This window comes from Terrapene carolina, unplaced genomic scaffold, assembly GCF_002925995.2.
Source record: "Terrapene carolina triunguis isolate 2854851 unplaced genomic scaffold, T_m_triunguis-2.0 Scaffold67, whole genome shotgun sequence".
In the NCBI taxonomy this organism is placed as follows: Eukaryota; Metazoa; Chordata; order Testudines; family Emydidae; genus Terrapene; species Terrapene triunguis.
Window position 1 is genome coordinate 50,829,463 of NW_020664418.1, and position 23,445 is coordinate 50,852,907.

Consider the following 23,445-nt stretch of genomic DNA (forward strand, 5'->3'; position numbering starts at 1 on the left):
TTTTCCTCAGTGATCTGAAATCATGACATAGATACATGTATAAAATGAAATGTGTACTTTGCCTTAACCAAAAATACCAATTTTGTAATAGTTTTACTCAAAATGGCGTAAATTAGAACGCAAATGCTTAGGAAAATGATTCTAATCGGTGGTAACCATGTACCATTTTATTGAGTCACAGAGAATGTCCATGATTAACTTATTCAAGGTAGTTCCATTATGCTAGATTTATTTAGCAATGAATTAAAAAAATCCTAATACGGTATAACATATTATTTATGGTAATTTGGAAGAAATTCCACTCTGAAGAGGAGTTCATTGTTAAATTAACTTAAAAAATTCTTAGATTTACGTTTGAGAGGGAGATTAAAAAATAATAATTTAAAAATTGTGGGAGAATCTTGCAGCAACTCAAACACAAACTGACCATTTTCAAATCTGTAAGTGTATCCATTATATTAGCATAAAAACAGGAGGGGTGGGGATAGTTCTGGGGTTCACACGTCTGCGCAAAAGCATATATATATATATATATATATAAAGGTAATGTTATGTACATTTTATTTCAATAAAGACATAAGACAAACAGCGTAAAGATGCCCAGATGCCCTAAAGATAAATACATTTAAAAGATTCTCATTAAAATGAATCTGTAGTATTTCTTTCCTGCAAGCAAAATACCTTTCTTTAAATACAAAAAAAAAAAAAAAAAAAAAAAATCAGTATTCTGAATTGCAAATGCTTTTCACTTTTTTTTGCAGAAAATCTGCCATGATGACTTTTTTTTTTAATGAATAAGGATTTTCCACAAAACAGGCTTGCTCTACATGCTAATTTTTTTTAACAGTTCATTGACACAATGTGCTAGCTACATACACAACAGATAATATAGTAAGAAAACACTCAACCTGATGAAAAGTTAAAATCTTCATTAATACACTGGAAAAAGTTGACATAACTCATGCCTTTTAAAATCAAAAATACAAAATTAAATGTTTTCCTAAAAAGATTTTCCTTATTTTAAGGACTCATTTGAAAATGAAGCTGCATGTAATTTGTACAATAAAATTGTACAAGTAAACAGGTAATATACATAAAAAATTAATTGACATACTTCTCAATTATCAGTTGTCCACCTTTAATTTCCAATACTGTACTTTCTTAACAAGCATACAAAATATCAAACTTCTCTTTAGAAAAAGTGCCGTTCTGTGACATCCTTTACACAAAAACAGTCCAAGCCTGTGGCATGTTAATGCAGTCGAGAGGCAAAGCATCCTAACTTTTACAAATTATACCTTCCATAAAAAGCCTCCTGAAAAGGAGATTACACACCATTATAAAAATATCAACCTCTTGTGGTAGCTGCATTAGAGAACCAAGGCTTGAAGACTATTTCCATATAGCATAGAAAACCACTATGATAGCATATTAACTGCATTGGTGGCATGGGAGTGTACTGTATCACAGGATTATGCATAGTTACTATTAGGTACCTTCACTGTTACACAAAGTTTAAAACTGATTGTAACAAACAGCATAACAGGAGGTACCACCAGCCCATGCAAAACATCTTAAAATACTGAGCCACTGTGCAGAATACTTCATTCTTGGAGGAATCCGAAGGCAGCAGTAATTGATTTGCATCAAACCCAACAGGTTACCAAATAATTCTCCTTAAAGATTTGTATGCACAGTATAATCTGAGGTATTCCTTGTCCATCAATTGAGCGTGCCACTGCAAGATATTGTCTGTCCAGAGTACATGCCATCACAATGGTTTAAATATTCTGAATATTAGTAATTCTTATATTCTTATCTAGCCAGTCTCTTGATTTTTGAAAAGATTTCAACTACAGTAGAATATTACAGAAACAAAATATAAATGCAGGTATTTCTAAATGAAACTTACATGGACTAAAACTAGAGAATATTTTTAAACAAATATACAGTATGCAGGCAGACAAAGCAGGAAAACGGCCATTCAATTGTATAATAAAAAACTAATAAAATTTGGCTATTTCCAGAAAAACTATGAAGCGCCTCAACTAAAAGGAATGCATAATGAAATTCTAAGCTAATACAGGTCAAAAATGTAAAAAGGTTATAAACCTTAACAGGAAAAATAAAACAACTTTTACTGGCCATTCCTGTTGAAATGAGAATCTTAAAGTAACAGAAAAGTGGCTACAAACCCACTTAGAGCACCAAACAGAGAGAAAATAAGAGTCCATTTTCAATCTCTGTTATATCATAAAATCCTGTGTTTCTACAGGTCAAACTGCTGGTGGCAGAAACAGAATTCTTTATAAACTGCAGATGTCCTGTACATAAAAAAATTTCATTGGAGTTGCACTAGTTCTAAAGACTTTTCTGTTCTCGCCTACCTACTGTATTGTACTGTATGTATTCAATCTGAGATATAGAAAGTCTCTTTCTGTAACCCTTGATTACTGTTGGGCACCAAAGATAAGAAAAGCAAGACGGGGTACAAAAATGCAAAATTTCAACAGTAATGGCAATGTTTTTGTTTTAGTCCAAAAGGGTCCTGCATTTTCTCCCCCTTCAGTAATTTGATAAAAGGCTTGGTGTTTAATCTGGGGGTAGCAAGTCATGCAAGCGAAATCTGTCTCTGATGTGAGGTCGGACATCTTCATTCTGTAGAAAAAAATAAAATTACAGTTTTTAAAATAATAAATGTATCTATACTTCAGATTTTAAGAGTTATGTTTTTAAATTATGTTAGTATACATAATAATACAACACCATTTACAGTGCTTTGTATTTTCAAAGAGCTTTACAACATTAACTAATTAACATTCACAAAAACCCGGTGAGATAAGTAGTATCTCAGTTTTACAAATGAGGAAACAGATGTGCAGGTAGGCAAGTCACTTAACTGAAGGTCCCATAGGTAGTGTCAGAGCTGGTACTAATCTTCTAACCATGTACTCAACCCAATACATTCTGCTTTTTACTAATAAAATAATAAGAACTCCCTATACATATTTTGGATTATTGTCCAGACAAGACAGAGTTTTTGAAAGTTCCTAAGTAACATTTTCAGAAGTTTCCAAGTGATGTAGGCTCCTAAATCACTTAGTCAATTTTGAAACTACCTAGAGTGTATATGAAAAAACATGAATACATTACTCACCAGCTCTACAAGTTTCTCCAGAAAAGGAATTAATTTTAGGAGTTCATTGTCATTTTTATCCATGAACCAGCTCTCTATAGGAATTCCATTTGAAAGCTAAAGTAAAATCACAGGTATGTTAATTTTTATGCTGAATATCTCCAGAAAAAACCACTGATGATATAGTGCATTTTATGTAAAACAAATTTTGTGCCAACAGAACTTATCAATACATATTTTTTGCTCTAGAAGTTGTTTTAAAATCCACTTGTAAAAAATTTCCTTCCTTTGCACAAAACTGTTAAAAAGGAACACTAGTGATACTCTAGTATCACTGACATTTTTAGTACTAAAACCTCTGCTGGACTGAAATACATAGAAATGTTCAGAAAGTGTTCAAATATAGGCAGATACTGCAGACTTTTGTAAAACCAATGCTGACCCCAGTTTACATATGCAAGCAAAGTTGAGTTTAACAGCTACTCACTGAAATTAATGACATAAAACTGACAACATTTGTATTTCTGTAATTGTTTAGAACATATAAAATTCCTTCAAAACCTAACAGCATTAACTCTGATATACACAGTAAATACATTTTTAATTCCACCATTTTGAACCATTTGGGTATTTGTGAGGAAACCCACTGCCCATGTTGATTGTCAACGGACAATTTATAAGGATATTACCATGCAAAAGGCAGAGAGGCCCCTGGAAATAACTGCATCCAAACACCAGTACATATTAGTAACTGTTGACTAAGCAACCAGGTACCCAGAGGCTGTTCCCCTTCGCTCAGTGAAAACTACGGCTATAACCCCAGAGCTCTCAAAGCTAAAAATAAATAAATAATAATATATGGAGATATCCCTATCTCATAGAACTGGAAGGGACCCTGAAAGGTCATCAAGTCCAGCCCCCTGCCTTCACTAGCAGGACCAAGTACTGATTTTTGCCCCAGATCCCTAAGTGGCCCCCTCAAGGATTGAACTCACAATCCTGGGTTTAGCAGGCCAATGCTCAGACCACTGAGCTATCCCTCCCCCCATGCATAGGATTTCCCCAAGAAATACTAACAGATAAAGGGACTAACTTCAGCCTTCCTGAAGCTCAAGTCCCTGAAAACCTCTGTGTACCACCCACAGCCAGACAGCCTACGTGAGCAATTTAATAAAACTCCAAAGGGAACATTGAAACGCTTTGTTAGTTATGACCCCAAGCACTAGGACTGGCTAGTCCAACCGTTCCTTTTTACCATAAGGGAGGTCCTGCAGGCCTTTACAGGGCTCTCTCCCTTCAAGTTATTTTATGACCACCAGCCGCAGGGAATTTTGGACTTGCTCTGAGAGGGCAGGGAGGAACAAGACGTAGGTGCTTTAAGTATGATTCAGTACATCATACAACTAAGGGAATGACTCAGAGACGAGGGGTGTTCACCAGAGGACATTTAAGAAAGGTCGAATAAGTGCAGGTGCAAAATGATAATGGAGGGGCATGACTACGGGTCTTTAACCTGGGTGACCAGGTCCTTTTACTGCTTCCTTTGGCTGAGTCAGTTAATGCCCAGTGGCAGGGTCCATTTGAAGTTATTAAACAGGTAGGGCCATTGGATGATGAGATAAAAATGACAGGCAGAAGGAAGGAAACCAAAATGTACCATGTGAATCTTCTTAGACCTTAGAAGACGCAAGGAAAACCTGCTGAAAACTCCCTTCCCTACAGAGCCTGAACTAGGACTCCAAACACCCAGTGGCCAAAACCCGACACCAACTCTTGCGGGTTAGGGACTTACCGCTGTAAAGAGGAGGCAACTCTTCCAATTGACCAATGTCTTTGCTACTGTATTTTACTCCTCCCTGGGAGAACACAGTTAATCCAACACTACCCTAGAGACCATCTCGGGCTAACGTGTCAGGGAGAACCCCAGGCCCTTACCATGGAGGCTGTAGGATACAGTCTGAGAAGTCATGATGCAGGTGGGGATAATCGGGGGGTCAAAAAGTGAATGGCGGAACCCCATAGTTGTGGTTCCCAAACCGGACGGTTCGGTTTTGCATCAATTTCAGGAAAGGTAACTCCATCTCAAAATTTGATGCCTATCTGATATTACGGGTAGACAGTTTATTAGAGTGGCTGGGACCAGTGAAGTACCTGAGCACTAATAAACTGATGAAGGATTACTGACAGATCTCTTTATTTCCATCCTCACAAGAGAAAACTTCTTTCTCAACCCCTTTAGGCATTTCAGAACTCCATGGAGCCGCAACAGATGTTTTCCAGATGTTTACGAATAAAATCATCAGCCCTCATCATCAATATGCTATGGCAGCGGTTCTCAACTGGAGGTCTGCAAGCCCTTTCAGGGGGACCGCAGGGCTCCATAGCTGAAACCCATCAGCCCCAACTTTTCCCAGGCATTCATACTACATGCAGGCACCTCAGATGTTGACTTTGGCACCATGCTCTTGCAGAACTTGGAGGGGGGAAAACACCTGATCCTACATCTGAGCAAGAAGCTATTCCATCAAGAAAAGGCTCACTCAATTACTGAAAAGGAGGCATTAGTGATTAAGTGGGCAGTGTATTCCCTCAGATATTACCTGCTGGGCAGCCCCTTCTCCTTGATCACAGATCATGCTCCTCTATGCTGGCTCCATGACATGAATGACTGGAACCTGCACATAAGGTGGTGGCACCTAACCGTACAGCCCTATAGCTGCAGGGGCTGCCGAACAAAAAAAAAAAAAAAGCTCATCGCATGTGGCAAAATGACATCACACCAGCAGAAGAAAACGTCATACAAGCAACTCAAGGCTGAAGCCCAAAGGAAAATCCGTGACATCAGAAATAAGTGGTGTCCAAAAAGGACAAGGAGATTGAGCTTTATGCTGATAAACATGACATGAGGAGGGTTTTTTTCAGGCAAGAAGGGCCATTTACGGTCCATGCTCCCATGGACCCACACCACTCCAAGCCAAAGACGGGTCAACGTATTGTAAGGATAGCAAAGCCATCAAAGCCAGATGGAAGGAGCATTTTGAGTTACTCCTGAACTGTGAGTCAACTGTCCCTGGTGCTACTATTGAATCTATACCTCAACATGAAAAAGAATCTCTTGCTGACACCCCCCGCCCCTTGAAGAAGTAACACAAGACATTATGCAAACTAAGAACAACAAGGCAGCAGGGCCTGATGGCATACCAGCTGAAGTCTCCAAGTTGGAGGTGAAGAACTGGTAAGGAAGCTCCACAAACTTTTTCTTCATATCTGGTATAAGAAGAAGATTCCAGAAGACTTGAGAAACGCTAACATTGTTACAATTTTTAAGAAAGGAGATGAGTCAAAGTGTGGAAACTAGAGAGGCATTGCTTTGCTATCTACAGCAGGGAAAATCCTTGCCCGTATCCTCTTAAATCGATTATTTCCCCTTGCTGAGGAAATATTGCTGGAATTTCAGTGCGGTTTTAGATCATCCCGTGGGACAACCAACATGATCTTCGTTGCCCGCCAAATCCAGGAAAAGTCTCAGGAGCAAAATCAGGACCTGTACTGTACTCACTGACATCAGAAAAAGTCCTTTCCTTCAACTGACTTCAGTGGGTTCTGGATTAGGATCTTGGTTCAGAAGCCCAGTTTACAATATGAAATTGAATCATGCTGACTGACATCAGTTGTGAGCAGTGGATTTCCCTGAACTAGTGCTGAATTTATAGACAACAAAATTGTATCACTAGTAGGCAGACTACTGTTTTCAACACCAGTTCTATTCTCTAATGTAGAGGGACTTCTGAGATTAATCTCCACTTCCCTCATGTCTATACAATTATGGAGACTGGATTATATATAGAGCATATTTTTGGACTAAATCTGGATCATGGAATGTATATTGAACACCTCTAGTATACAAAAGTATGATAGTTGTACACACTTCACCTCAACCAGCAATTTGTTTGCTCATAATTCTTCTACTAGTTCTGAAAGGGTATATTTTGTGAATAATCCTAACAGACTGGATTTTTCTGAATTTCTAGAAGAGGTAATTGATTGAGTAAAAGTGTTAAAGCCCTTCTTATCATTAAAAATAATCAAAATACAAAGGAAATGTTGTGAGTATGGTGAAGTATTCTGAGTTTTCTGAAGAACGTTTGCCGCACAGAAATTCTTTTCACTTACATTATTTTACTTTTTAAAATTATACTATTTTTGAAATGGCCAAGTAACACCTAAAATGTTCCTATTAAAAAAGTACCCTACATATTTTGAGGTGAATTTATTACAAATGAGTTAGGTACTTTTTTTTTTTTTTTTACACCTAGCATTTTCTTAATTTACCTAGTTAAATTAAAAGTTTATGTTTTCATTTTCAGAGAAGGTTTTTACAAATTCTAAAAAGTGTGACTATCACAAAAATGCTTACCTGATAGGCAAAGGCTTGTGGTGAATTGTCAATTATGATCGTTTTTGAAAGATCTCTACCAAGGATATTTAAATCCTTTATATAATTTCCTTGTACACAAACACAATGCTCACGGAAAAGTCGATGCCTATGGGTTAAAGGAAAATTAATTAATTTAGTAACTTAAAAAATATGTTGCACAGAGAAAAAGAAAATTAAATGCTGCCAAGTGTTATGGAAGTTAAAATCTTAATTTTTCTTTCTTGATGTGCTTAGCTCTTCTTAAGAAGCTGCCCTTTTAAAAACTGGCTCTCTCTTTTGGGCTATTCTTTCATCATCAAAATTCTTAGCAAATAGGTAGACCTTATATTCAAGTATTGCCATGCCTTAACATGGAACTTGTGTGTTTCTCTAAAAATATAATGTTTAAAACCAAAGAGAGGGATTAATGCAATTCTGTACTTTTTTTGGTAATTCATTTACCCACGACAGTTAAGATGCAGTATCTGGCTGTCAGTGAGGTCCTGATTTTTAACCAGTTTTCCAGATGAGTTGACAGAGGCATACAAGGACTTCAAGTGACTTCCCAAGGTCACACAGTATGTCAGGGGTTAGCCCCTCAATGGAACCCTGGCTTTCAGTCCTTTGCTCTAACCAGTAGAGATCAGAGCCTCCCTATCCCTGTACCTGCCAGAACAGAAAATACTAGAAGGAATGTTTTCTGTGGACTGTTACCTGTGTTGGCAATTAATCTATTTCAGTTACAATATCTTAAGAAAAGCCTCAAGGCCAAAACATTCCATCAACTGCTTTTTTCCCCCAATTACCCTGCTCCCATTTAATTCAACAGAGAGAGGCTGTATAATAATTAGAAATGTTTGGATAGTGTACAAGGATTCAGGTTGTTTAAAGTAGTATTAAAAATACAACTGAAGCTTCATCACCTTAACTATAGAATAAACTGACTTTCAAATATAGGTTACATTAAAATCATATTACAATGTAAATGCATCTTTCTAAGCTTTACATTTTCTTATTATGACAATCTCTCTAAGGCTGTTCAACAATTTAGGAAATCTGATCAAACAAAATTAAAAAAAAAAAGCTGTATCTGAAATGTTTAATTTCACAAAGGGGTGGAGCGCCCACTGTTACTATAAATAAGCTGATGGCTCAGTGACAAACAATTTGATATGTAGATTCTGAGTCAGGTGTGTGGCGTGCCTGACAAGTTTACCTTTAGGCTAAAGTCAAAACTAATCAAGCCTTGATGTCAGCTTTTCAGTGGCACATGAATCACAAGTGTGGATCCAGTTCAAATTCTTAGAAGACAGTTCAGATGCACCACCCCATTTCATTATATCCATCCTGTCCCAATACGTTTAAAATTGCATTCTGAGTCATAAAAATTAGAGCTGTAAAAGACTTTTTCAGAGAGACTTGTGAAGTATTACATAAGTTACTCCCATTAAGAATGAGATAGCCATGTAACTTCCCACACATTAATGGGACAGATTCCTTCAGTACTTATAATTCCTTTTTATATTATTCATATTTGATTATATTTAAAGACTTTAATCAAAAACAAATTTATAATGCTGACTAAATGAGATAAAATGCATCTAAAAACATTTGTTTAGGTTTCCTAAAAATAATCTAAAAGAATATTATTACTGCATGTTAAGGAGGACACTGGCAAGATGAATATAATAGTGGTGAATCTGTGAATAAACAACTTTTTAAAGGTACAAGAAATATGTCCAGATTCCACACACCATATACTGAAGATCTATTTAACTGAAACTCACCCAGTTTAGATTCCATAAATAGATAAAAAGTACTTCTGTATTTATAGTCTTTAAATATAAACTCATAGATTTCACGGCCAGAATGGCCCATTGTGATCACTCAGTCTGACTTTCTGTACAACACTGGCCGTACAACTTCCCTAACATAATTCCTAGAGCTAGGCTAGCATATGGCTAGAGTTGTCAGGATTCGATTTTTATCAGTAAATGTCTGTAAATGTTGATTTCACCATACACACACAAACCAACAACAAAAATGTGCATTGATAATAATCAAAATGTAGCTGGGCAAAGTAAGGAAAATGCTGCTTGAGAACTTATTAGAGTTGGATTTTAGGATATTTATTTTGTATATTTTGACATGGGATGTTGACAATTAGTGTTTTAACAGTTATAAAGCTTTAACTTTTTGAATCTTAATATCTATCATTAAATTACTGTCTGAGAACCCTATTATCTGACTTTCCCATAATCTCCTGCAACCGTGAAAACTTAAATCAATAAAAATTAAAGAAAAAAAATGCCTAAAAATAAACAGATATCTGCCAAAATAAACATCAAATTCTGCCACGCCTAAATACAGCTTTAGCTTGGGTGCAGAATCTATTCACTGCAAAACTTTATTATGTGTCTGACTATAGCATGTAAGTGTCCCAATCATCGACAAGGGCTCTGCTGTGCTGTACATACAAGTAATAAAAAGACAGTCTCTGCCCCAGAGTGCTTATTATTTACAGAAAAATATCTATTAGGTGAAATGCTTCTAGAATACTGAAGTTTTAGAAGGTATAAAATATTTGGATTAAAATAAGTTGACAATATATCTTTAAAGCCTTAAAGTAAATTATGATTGGTGTCCTATACTTTAAAAACGACAGGAGAAATCCTGATCTCACTGAAGTCAATGGGAATTTTTCCATATACTTCAATGGGGCTGGGATTTCACCCTGTTTTCTGAGCTAACATGATGCAAATGAGAAGTTTACAAATGAGCTCTTGGGCATAGTATCTTGCATTCCCTAATCAGAGAAGGCGGAAATGATTTATTCCCCTTAATAAGGATATCACATTTTGAATGGATCCCTGAGGATTTCCCCTTTTTTTCTGCTTTAACTTTCCTATCCAAAAAGTCTATTATCCTTCCAGATGAGGATCACTATGCAAAATCCCTCCACCAACATTTCCTTAAAAATCTTGAGGAATTGTTCTTGAGCAATGCAAGACACTCCCCTACATCATAGCCCAGGGTTCAGGTAAAAGACTAGGAAATGAACAAGGCTAAATAACTGTTACCAGAATCATCAACAAATCATTTCACGCTTGAATGAAAGATGCAAATATTTTGATCCTGCAAATAACAGATTTAAAATTAATTTTATGAATTGTCCTTTAAAAAGTAGTTCATTTTAAAAAGTCATCAAATAATGAATTATTTTCTGTCAAACTATTTGTTTTCTTGATATACACTTAAAAATCAGTCAAATATTGATGATGTAGCAGAGAAACAGGTGCTAGAAGAATTACATTTGTAATGAGAACAGGAGTACTACTCTCAAATACGTTATGATGGATCAAGGGATACATATGCTTTAAGCGTCAGAATGGAGTACAACAATGATTAGGGTTTATGTCTCTATCCCTTGTACAATAATTCAATTACCTTTCTACCTCTCATTTCCCCCCTTCATGCATACACGCTTGGTCAATTTAGTGAGGCAGACTACAACAAAGAAGTTAATGTGTAATGATTGATTTCTTAATTATAATTTTGTGAAAAATAAATTGGTTAGCCTAACATTAGATATTTACATGAGTTTTTAATCAAGTTTACCTGACCAGTTGCTTTTTAGGGTCTAGTATGTTCAGTAACTTGTCTGCATACACCTTCTTAGAAGCAGTAAAAAGAATGATCTATAAATTAGAGGAGGAAAAAGTTGCATCATTACTGCATTATTTAGCATCATATAAATGAGTATATATAATATAAAAAGAAATTTCAGGGAGATATCGAAGTATTATTACCTCATAAATCTGAGACATACGTTCCAGGAATTCTCTGAAGAACGGCCTTAACCGCACATAAACCTATAGAAATAAGAGATGGATTTAATTAAATAATACAGAAAGATTCAAAGTGGCTTTACTATAGGGACAGCTGAAGCTATAGATAGTCTGTACAGATTATTAAATAAAAATGGTCATTATGAATACACTTAACAGAACTGATAGATTACTCATATAGTAATATTTGAGCATTCAAAAAATATTTCAACCAACTTGCAATATCACTCAACTCTTCTATGAGTGAAAAGGTAAAATGGTAAAGTAATCTTTATCTGATTTACTGGAAAACTTGATGAAGTCAGAAATCATTTTAAAAATACAGGAACCAGGCAATTTCTTAACTAAAAATTGTATTTTGCAACTCTGATCCCTCAATCTGCTTCAGGTTCTGTCTGTCAGTCAGCAGCCACACTGAACTTCAAAAGAAAATCTTAACCACAAAAGAAATCGCACTGTCAAATGGCAAACCATCAGTGTTACCCAGCATAATCTTAACTGCTGCATCTTGAACATGGCAGAAAATCTAAAATTGAATTAAGACGACGGATTCTTAGACAGGATTTTAAGCTGTCATATACCACTGGCCTTGTGACACTGGATTTTACAATTGGCAAATGGAAATTTCTACTACTGCTGAGTAGGGATGAGATACTGGACACCAGGATCAGGGAGGCCACCAAAGGGCAAGGAGGAGGATATTGTCCTCTGTTTACCGTTTTTACAAACTTGTTTGCATATAGAGTTGCACCAGTTTAAGTAAAGGTGTTATTTTAAACCAATTAGTTAAACTGGTGCAAAAGACTGTGCAGGCACTTTTATTTTGTTTTAAACCAGCTTTATTTTTGTTTAGCTTTAAGTCAATTAGTAACAAATTTAAGCTAAACTGAAATAAGTCACTCTTGTACCAAAATAAGAGTGTCCACACAGGGTTTGCACTGATTTCACTAAACTGATGTAAATTTTGTGTATAGGCAAGGTCTGAGTACTCAGAAGGAACAAACAGGGAACTCCACAGATTAATAGGAAGTTCCATATCATCAACAGTCATATTGCAATCGATCTTGGTCTTCTGATGGAAGCACACATTTCTTGACCACTGAAGACCTGATCTTACTTGAACAGAAAGCTTTCTGCAGTGTTTGTAGCCATAACCAACTTCTTATCAGGTCTAGGATTTTTCCTCAGCTTTCCAAATCGGTCTTTTGTCCTATTCAAAGGATCCCCTTTGTAGGTCCCATATTGGACTCAACAGCAGGGAGAGCCCTTCTGCCAGAAGACAGATTTCTCAAAATGGAGCAATGCCTATGAAGATCCAAAGTTGCCCCACACTGATGATAAAGTTCTTCCTGGATCTCAAAGGGGTTTGTAGCAGCCACTATCTACATGACTTCATTTGCCCCTCTGACAATGATACCTTTGCAACACTGGACATCCCTGTCTACTGTCCAAATTTGGACGGTCTTCAGTTGTGTCTCACCATGTCCCAGAAAATTACAGCCTCTCTACACTGGTGGTCAAACAGGACCAATATGCTCAAAGGTGTGCAGTTCACTCCTCCAGGTCCATGCTGGACAATGACTTCAGATGTATCAACAAAGGATTAGGGAGCACACTTGAACAACTTAATGGTTTAAGGACATTGGTCTTCTCAAGAAAGAACACTGCACAGCAATGTACTGGAATTAAGAGCTGTTCACCTGGCCCATAGATCGTTCCTTCTTCACTTGCAAGGGAAGACTGTGCAGGTAGTAACAGACAATAAATTGGCAATGTATTATACAAACAAACAAGAGGTTGCTCCCTCCGCCTCTTTGTATGCGGAGGCAATAAAGAAATGGGATTGGTGGATCCGCCACAACATTTACCCTGTAGCAATACATTTGGCAGGGGAAAACAATATGGTTGCAGATCGCCCCAGGAGAGATGCCTCCCAGATGCATGAGTGGTCCCTGAAGAAGCAGTTGGTTCAGACCTTTTCCAGATGGGCTCGACCAATCATGGACCTGTTCATGACAAGTTCTTCACATGCTTGCACATGTCCATTCCATTGTAGGTGTGTGCAAGCCCCAAGTACAGTCGCCAGAAATTTTTCCCTTAGCAGTATCCATCGGGTTGGCCCTGGCACCATCTGGTGCTGCACGTCCATAGGGCTAGCATAAAGGGCCTCGCTGACCCAGATGCGAGCTCTCCTTAAGTCCTGGCCTTGAAGGTGACTTTTCTGTTCTTTTGGAGTCTCTCACCATGGAGTGGGGTCTCTTCCTCGTGGAATGGTTCACTTCTGAAGCTGACCCATGGTCCTCACTCAACAACGCTGAAGGCACTGGCACAGTCAGAGAAACCGTGACCAAAGGACGCAGGACTCTCCAAAACAGCAGACACAACGGAATGACTGTCACTGAAGGGAAAAGACCTGTGGCAGGTGTAGCAGGTTTTAAAGCCTGGGATCTTTGGAATAACCTAAGCAGGAAAAGGACAGAAAAGACGCAACGGCTGAAAGTGAAGGTTCTGGTGACAAAGGAAAGGGATTAGATGTGGGAACCTCTCCCTCAAAAAAGCATAAATGTGTGCTAAAACATTAAAATTGAAAAAAAACAGATTAAAATAAAATACTAAGCAAGAGCAAGGAAGCTGTAAATCTAGCAGCGGACACGGCTAAGATATATCTTGAGCAAAGGACTATGGAGAAGGAATTGGAGTGGTGGTGGGTTTGCACCTCCTTAGAAACCTTGATACTGGAGCATGCCGATGTATGGTGTGCAGTTGTGTACTCAGACACTGCTTTCTAAAATCTCCAATTGAGTGCATACAGGCACTCACACATACTATGGTGGAGAACACACAGAGACTCTCTGACACTGTTCTTGAAGAAGAACCTTAATTCACATCATGGTAGGGGTCCACTACAGGCCACCTAACCAAAAAGAAGAAGTGGATGAGGCTTTTTTTAAAAATAGCTAACAAAATCATCCAAAGCACAGGATGGGGAACAGTGTCAGAGAGACTGAGTGACTTGCCCATTGTCACAAAGGCAGTCTGGGGAGGGAATTGAACCCAGGTCTAGACCTAGGTTAGCACCTTAACCACTGGGCCATCGTTGCTGACTTCAAATCAAGTGCCTTTGACATCAACAACAGGGTGAAACAGGGGTGTGACCTAACCTCTGTGTTTTTTAACTTCTACTTTGCATTCCTGCTCTCTCATGCATTTAAGGACAGCAATGATGGCATTGATCTTCGAACCACACTAGACGGAGGCTTGTTCAACATAGCAAGAATTAGAGTGAAAGCCAAGGGGAAAGAGCTGGTTCTGAGAGATTTCCTGTTTGCGAATGATGCAGCTTTGGTTGCCCACAGTGAATCTTCCCTGCAAAATCTCTTGGGTAGATTTTGAGTGTCATTCAAGAGCTTCGGATTGGCAATTAGTTTCAAGAAGACTGTGATCATGTACCAAAGGGTGGAAGAACCAATGCCTGACATCACTCTGGAGGGTAAATCTCTGCATTGTTGGCAGCTTTTGCTACTTGGGTTCTATGATCAGCAGGAATCTTGCCCTTCAGACTGAACTAACAATCAGAAAAGCAGCTAAGAATTCTGGGCTATTACAGAAACGTGCATGGAATAACAGCTAACTATCACCAAAGGTGAAGATGTAAATCTATGAGACTTGTGTGCTGTCATCCCTGCTTTATGTTCAGAAACATGGACTACATACGCTAGGCACATTAGGAGACTGAACAGCTTCCACATGAGATAGCTGGGCAAGATCCTGAAAAGAAGAGTGGGAAGACAAAATGCCAAACACAGAGGTGCTGGAGCACACAGGATTGACACACTTAGAAACTACTATCAAGAAGAGGAGGTTGCAATGGCTCAGTCATATCAGGAGAATGGAAGACGACCATATCCCCAAGAGCATTTTGTACAGCGACATTCGAAATAGCTCTAGAAAGCGGGGTCGCCCTTTATGGCAGTACCACGACATGTGCAAAAATGATATGACGTCGTTTAACATCAATGTAGAAAGCTGGGTGGAGCGCACAGAATCCCATATAATCTGGATGGTTGTAATGCAAGGTCGTAACAGGTCCTTATGCACAAGGTGATCCAATTGGAAATCCTCTGCGAGGACACAGGAAGGCACTTCATCCTATCCGTTATAGTGATGAAGAGCTGCGTTGATTTACGGAAAGGCTTGGTACATTCTAAGTAAAAAGTCAAGCCCCTTTGGACGTCCAGCCCATGAAGATGCCTCTCTTCACTGGTCTTATGCGGTTTGGGACAGAACACCGGGCGGAAGATGTCCTGGTGCATATGGAAGGTAGACACCACCTTCGGCAGGAAGGCCAGGTGGGGCCGCAGCTGAACCTGGTCTTTGTAGAAAACCGTGTATAGCGGTTCTGAGGTCAAGGCTCTAATCTCAGAAACTCATCTCACTGAAACAACAAGGAGTCTGGTGGCACCTTAAAGACTAACAGATTTATTTGGGCATAAGCTTTCGTGGGTAAAAACCTCACTTCTTCAGATGCACAGAGTGAAAGTTACAGATGCAGGCATTATATACTGATACATGGAGAGCAGGGAGTTACTTTGCAAGTGGAGAACCAGTGTTGACAGGGCCAATTCAATCAGGGTGGATGTAGTCCACTCCCAATAATAGATGAGGAGGTGTTAAGTCCAGGAGAGGAAAAGCTGCTTCTGTAATGAGCCAGCCACTCCCAGTCCCTATTCAAGCCCAGATTAATGGTGTTAAATTTGCAAATGAATTTTAGTTCTGCTGTTTCTCTTTGAAGTCTGTTTCTGAAGTTTTTTTGTTCAATGATAGTGACTTTTAAATCTGTAATAGAATGACCGGGGAGATTGAAGTGTTCACTTACTGGCTTATGTATGTTACCATTCCTGATGTCCGATTTGTGTCCATTTATTCTTTTGCGGAGGGACTGTCCGGTTTGGACAATGTACATGGCAGAGGGGCATTGCTGGCACATGATGGCATATATAACATTAGTGGATGTGCAGGTGAATGAGCCCTTGATGGTGTGGCTGACGTGGTTGGGTCCTCTGATGGTGTCGCCAGAGTAGATATGGGGACAGAGTAGGCAACGAGGTTTGCTACAGGGATTGGTTCCTGGGTTGGTGTTTCTGTGGTGTGGTGTGTAGTTGCTGGTGAGTATTTGCTTCAGGTTGGGGGGTTGTCTGTAAGCGAGGACTGGACACATAAACACCACCCTATACCGGAAACCTACTGACCGCTATACGTACCTACATGCCTCCAGCTTCCATCCAAGACACATCACACTATCCATTGTCTACAGCCAAGCCCTAAGATACAACCGAATTTGCTCCAACCCCTCAGACAGAGACAAACACCTACAAGATCTTTATCACGCATTCGTAAAACTACAATACCCACCTGGGGAAGTGAGGAAACAGATTGACAGAGCAAGACGGGTACCCAGAAATCACCTACTACAGGACAGGCCCAACAAGGACAATAACAGAACACCACTGGCCATCACATACAGCCCCCAGCTAAAACCTCTCCAGCGCATTATCCACGATCAACCTATCCTGGAAAATGATCCCTCACTCTCACAGACCTTGGGAGGCAGGCCAGTCCTCGCTTACAGCGAGACTACCATCTTGGTCGGGACCTTGGGGACGGACAGTGTTTGGCGGATCGGTGTTGGAAACCCGGCGATCTACGCCTTATCCTATCTGACCAGGACATCGAGAGGGACCGGTAGCTATCACGTGCCGGTTGCCGGGAGGAACTCCTGGAATGCGGCGATCCCAGTCTCAGAGACCAACAACGGTCTCTCAACAATCGATCCCTCAATTGGTCACAGGATCTGTACCGAGCTCTCTGCGACACGAGGGGTCAGTCTCACTGCTCCTGTCAGGGGGGGACGATAAAGGAGAGCACGCCTCAGTGGGTCTGCGCCAGGCTACCATCGAGGTACGCCTCGAATCCTGCTGTCAGTGCCCAAGGTCCAGGGACCAAAGAGGGCTCCGCTGAGCCTGCCTATCTGAGGTGTGATGGCTTCAGGCGGGCAAGTGGTGGCAGGACATCCCACACAATGGGGAATGGTGCCGCTGAGGCAGGGACATACACGGAGGTCCCAAGGTGTGCTTACCCCAAGACCTGGGTACCGCTGGAGCCGGTGAGGACGGCATAGGAAGCGTCAGGATCTCCCGCCCCCACAATGTTTCCATATTGTTACTATGTTTTTTCAAACAATGCCAGCAGCTCAACAACAACAAAAATGTCTGTGCAGAAGAGGGGTAGAAACTGGTAAGGACATACATTTTAGTTAAATTTCTAAGGAATTATTACAAACAAGAGGAGGAGGAGAAAATATTCTGTAATACAGTAAACACTTTCACACAGCTCTAAATAAAAATCCCATAATTAGCTAGACAATCATTAAGACTTTATCATACCAGATGAACTAACAACTTATTTTTCCCTTCCTTCTTTCATGTCCCACAGAAGTATCTGTCTGGTTACGCAGATATCAGATGATGATGACTACTAGTAGCTGAAAGCCCATGCTGTTGCAAAGATGTGACAGTTGGGCCAAGTAATCCACCATCTGTACAGTCTCCCTCATACAACCAATGAAACCAGTGCATTGCATTTAGCTATAGCATAAGGGTCGTGATTGGCTCAGTTACCTCTGATGTCACAACAGCCGGAGACTCTTGGAATGGCATAGATACATGCCTTGCTTTCACATGGATGTAATTCGTAAAGTTAAGTGGCTGAGAACTTTAAAACTGGATGGTAACCTGGTGACATTCTAAACCAAAAGAGCTCTCAACCATGTTTGTAGCTGTTTCCATTGCTTCACACTTACTCAACAGACATTGTAGGCTTCCGAATGACACACACAGTGACAATCCTGGAATCTTATTATACGGATAAGCAACAGCAACCTAGCTAAATAAACAGCTTGACCTGTATTTTAATAGAAGTAATCAGTAAAATGCTATTTTACTAAAGGAAGAACATAACAGGAGCAGAACTCCAGATATGTATTTCATATTAAATTAGATGTCATCACTGTGCAGTGCTTTAGGGGTCGTCTTCCTCTGTCCTCGAAAGAAATGCTGAGGAATTATAAGTCAATGAAGTTCAGCAGCTCTGGATTTGCAACTAGACTCATCTTACCCAACTGTAAGAGACCCAAGATGAAGATCATCATATAAATGAACAGAAACAGCAGGTTCTTAGTTGATTGTGGCTCTCCAAGTGAGAAAAACATAGTTCTAAAAGTCCAATTAGATCAAGGTTAAGAGATCCCAATCTGATCGTAGCTTTCTTTGTGGGTGTCTACCACGGACTGAAGTCTGAACAACTGATCCAAAGGCTGCTGGTTTTGTTGCTCTTTTAGAGAAACTACTGGGATAGCATTTCACCAGAAGGGGAATGAAAATTCTCAGATATTACTCTGATAGGATGTGGCAGGGGTAAGTTGAACAATCCAGTTATGTTTGGCTGCAGTGGAGTAGAGTATGTGAAATGTCTTTTGATTAGCTTCTATTGGGCCCTGTAGCTGAAACAGGAAGATCAGTGAGACTGTTGAGCCCAAGAACTAAGTGAACAGAAATCTCTTGACTGGGTAAGGCCTACTTGTAAAGGGAAGGTATTCTCTGGATGGAAGAAGGAGCAAGATGACCTAGTGTCTAGGATTGGTGGCTCTGCAGCATAAACTAAATACAGTGCAAACCTCTTAACCAAGTAACAAAAGGGAGTGCCTGACACAAAGTGCTAATACATTATAAAATAAATCCATACACTAGTACTAAAGAATTAAACATTTACTCTTTTTCTCCAGAGACAGAAGTATTGTAGCATTCAATATATACTATACTTATAATCACTTCATTATTGCAGCATTGTTGGCCAGTTTTGGAATATACTTCAAAGTAAGCTGCTTGCTCATCCACCCTCCCACTACTGCAAAAGTATCAGTTCATGGCCTTCAGTTAAGTAGAGAAATAATAATGGTATGAAGCCCAGATCTCCATTTGCATAATTATTAGTGAAACTGGGGTGTGAGAGAATGGAGAAATCCTGTAGGAAAAGAAGTACTGAGCTAAGTTTTACTCTCTCTTAAAAAAACATTTAAGCATGTTTTTGATCATTAGTTTCATAGTATTTCTTAAAGAGTCTAACTGAAAGTATTAAATGTTGAGAGACTAATAGAAAACATCTTCACAAACTGATTTTACATGTCAGGTATTGTTTTCAATGAGCTACACTGTATTGTAGTTTATAAATACATAACAGTATTTTCTTACCTAATAATCTGTCTTCAACTTTTGCTCAGACATTTACTTCCTCCTTGCCAGCAGGAGGAGACAACACCAGTGAAAGCTTAAATGACACTCTATGGGCGAGTTTGGAGAACTGAAATTCAGATGGGCCTATTGCATAGGAGATGACCAAATTGATAATTGAAAGAATCACTTTTCAAAAGCAGATGAAATAGTGAGTTATTGTCTACAATACAAAGCTAAGAATGTATGTAATATTAACCAGTTTCTGTTCAGCAATTATCTGAAGAGGAGACTTCTCTTTTTACCCATAGCCTTAGTTAATTACATGTTTTACGGTTATAACTAAACTCTTGGCTGTTTAGTCTCCTGCTTATTGTCCCTCATGTAGCAAGAGGTGAATGTTTTCTGGGTTGCCATGTCTGGTGTATAAGCACCTCAATAAAATAAACAGATGGTTAGGAATCCTAAAACAACATACTTGATGTAGACACAGGCTGTCCTTATCAAGTCTACCTTGCGAAGGTACTGCTCCTTTGCAATTCTAAACTTGGGAAATAACTAAGGCACAATAGATGAAACTGCATCATCATCTGATTGGATAAAAAGAGGCACAGGCTTACGTACAATGTTGTTAAATACAGATATAGAAACCTTGTAAGATAGTCTTTCCATTGACTTAAATTTCCTTTTGATCAGACCCTAAGCTGGCTCTCAGCTACACTCAGTAAAACACACCATCACCAAAAGAGCACAGTTATAGCCAGAAATACTCAAATCATACTGAGAGCCTCAGAGAGGGAAGGAAAAAACAGGCTTGAATCTATTTGCCCCCAAAGAATTAATTTGAAGCTTCCTCCCCAGCTCGTCCAGGAGGAAACTGAGAATGGCAGTCACCAAATAGGAGACAAGTTAAGAAACCCATTAAAAAAATTATTTTAGTTTCAAAATTCCAAGGGGTTTTATATGCAACAATGAAGAAAAACATTTTTAAAATTAGGAAAAATACCTGGACAAGTGTCCTTTTAAGGTGCCTGATGACTGGCTCATTCTCCAAAGATACTACAGAGGGGTCCAATATCGTGCGAACTACATGGAGGGGAAGCTGTTGCCTCTCCCAGGTACATCACACAAAAGGACCTGAGAACAATAGCCTGGGTCAGTGCAGCATCTTTGGCAGTTGCTGGAACAGATCTCCTCTTTCCCATGCTTGTTCCTCTATGGTATGTCAATGTAAAACATATAAAGCTAATAATACTGCCTGAAGCAGGAAAAATGACTAGCAGTTTCCACAAGACAATCAAAAGTAACTGTAATCACCAAGTAGCATCTAGCTGGGGCGGAAGAGGTGGAAATGTTACCGGCAAAGGATATGCAAGACTAGGTGCTAGATAGAAGCTAGTTAACTTCAGGCTCTGAAGATTAGCCTTTTTCACAGTAAGAAATGATCAACCAGCATGAATTGGTTTCCCCAGGCAGGGAAGAAAGTTAACAGTTTGTGGCAAGCTATTACATGGGAAATGATACTGCCTGAACTTTCAATGTTCCTGCCTCCATCTGCTGGTAAGGAGAAAGGCTGCTATAGAATACTGCTGCTAAAAAGAATATTTACATTTTCTTACTAATCATTGTTGACATTTTTACTAGTAATCATCATTACCACGTTGTAGTAATAAAAAGTACTCCACAATACTTCTAATACATGACCACCTGCCTTTCAAAATTTCAAATCTGCAGCATGTAACTCAAATGGCTGTTTAGATGCCAATCAATGTTTATCTCTCTCCTGACAAGAACATATTACATATGCATGATAACTTTATCTATTAAACAAACAAAAAGGTACATTTTTCCTATATATTTCTAATTACCTGGTAAATGACATCTTGGAAAAGCACTGGAAAAGTGAGTGCAGCATCCTCTAGCTCGTTTAGACTACAATGCACTAATGTTTCATCCTAGAAAAAATAAAATAAAAAGATCATACTAAATTAAGAAGCTTTTGTGACAGGATTATTGAAAATTGAGACTATTTGCTTCGTTATGTTCTTTTGGAAGGGAAATATACTCTATAATTCAGTATAGTCAATTTAATTTTGAATGTATTGCTGCTACGGTTTGAAAGACAGCTATTAATATATTATACAATTCATTAATGTTGCAAAGCTAAAAGAATTTCATTTGTAACTGTGGCACTAACACAGAATCCCAAGAGAAAGAAATCTTGATTTTACAGGTACAACTAATTCCTCTTATTTAATACAACTCTGTTCCTATCAGTTTGAAATGAGTATTCAATTCATATGACCCGTGTATAACAGGTTACATAGCACATGATAAAACAGTGCTTATAATGTCAATCTCAACTTAGTTGTTATATAATGAGTCTTCCTAAAGTTATTTGTTTTTTCCCCCCTTTCATTAAAAAAATTAGACTTATTTATTCATTAAATGACAACTATATATAGCCAGTGACTGAATTATCCAGTAATAACTGCTTAAATACAATAAAATGGATCAACAGAGGGTGAAAACAAATAGTTCTAAAGAAAAGCACGCTTTCTTCTCTGTGAGAAAAGTCCTCTGGGACTTAAGGGAATCTCACTGGGAGACTTGTCCTTTTGTAAGTACTGTATTTGATCAAATACAGGTGATGCTGAATTTTCTCCTTTATTATATCTGATTTTCTCCACTACTCTTTTGGGAAGGTCCTCTGGAGGTCAGCTAACTTTTGTTCATGAAGATTTAAAAAAAAATTGAAATATTTAAGAAAAATGTTGAATCATGCAACAAATGCAGTGAATTTTCCTTTCTTGTTACTCAGTGACAGTTTCTCAAATTATTTCTTTAAACTTGGTGTCTTTTTAATTGAAATTTTTAAAATCTTTTTGAATTCTTTATAGTCTTTCAACATGTGCATTTAATAAAGGGTCTCTTTTTAATAATGGGAGCATCATGTTCCCAATGTGTCAAATTGCAAAATAAGTGGAACATAAATTCACTCTTCCCCCACTACACTAACTCATGTCTATATGCATATTTACCAAGTCTAGAACTAAAGAGAATTCTGGTGTGCTTCTTGTTTTCAGTGGAAGAGCTGGCTTCCTATTAAGTTGTTCTTCAGTTAGTGGTGGAACATGTTTGATGAAATAATATCTAAAAAGGAAAGAGAATTTGTTGTATAACTATGTTCACATTACCTTAACTGACAATACAGTACGTCAACTAAAGTAATTTAAAGTAATTAAGACTAAGAAATAAATAATTTAAACTGAATATAACAAGCCATCACCAGTCACAATATACTAGTTTTACAATTAGCAGTTTTCAAACAGAACTCACCACAGCAAGCAAGTTCTAAACATGACGAAGTACTTGCTCAAATTCAAGGTTTTTTTATCCAATGCCCAAAATTATAAAAGTAATGTTTCAGTAAAAATATTAACACTTACGGATCAAAGACTTCCCAGTCTTCTTCATAGGTGGCTTCTGCATGAGCTGATGAGTAACCACTGTCTGGAGATACTGGTGCTAAAATTCAATGGAAATGCACAAAACAAAACAAAAAGCCCCACAAGAGCTAGTCTTATTAGTGCAGTTTTAAAATGTGAAAATTTTGCACTTAATGCGCAAGTCTTCACAGCAACAGTGAAAATTCTTCATCTTCTTCTCCTCACCTCAGCCCTACATCTTGTAGGGTGAAATTCACCTCCCAGCAGTGAACCCACAGAAATATATGCTCTACTTAAATACCAATTTTGT

At 38.5% G+C, this 23,445-nt stretch overlaps 1 protein-coding gene across 2 annotated transcripts in view; it reads right to left on the reverse strand.

Annotated features, from left to right (window-relative positions):
* Positions 1-544: 544 nt before the first annotated feature.
* CTDSPL2 (CTD small phosphatase like 2) overlaps positions 545-23,445 on the reverse strand; it is a 67,450-nt gene continuing 44,549 nt past the window's right edge. For both annotated transcript variants that reach the window (XM_024199570.2, XM_024199571.2), the window contains exons 6-13: positions 23,136-23,214; positions 22,728-22,839; positions 21,555-21,641; positions 11,363-11,425; positions 11,172-11,251; positions 7,554-7,680; positions 3,158-3,253; positions 545-2,658 (exon numbers count right to left, since the gene is read on the reverse strand). In XM_024199570.2, coding sequence (XP_024055338.2) covers positions 2,593-2,658; positions 3,158-3,253; positions 7,554-7,680; positions 11,172-11,251; positions 11,363-11,425; positions 21,555-21,641; positions 22,728-22,839; positions 23,136-23,214 — 710 coding nt within the window. In that variant the 3' untranslated portion in view covers positions 545-2,592. The remainder of the gene's footprint in view (positions 2,659-3,157; positions 3,254-7,553; positions 7,681-11,171; positions 11,252-11,362; positions 11,426-21,554; positions 21,642-22,727; positions 22,840-23,135; positions 23,215-23,445) is intronic.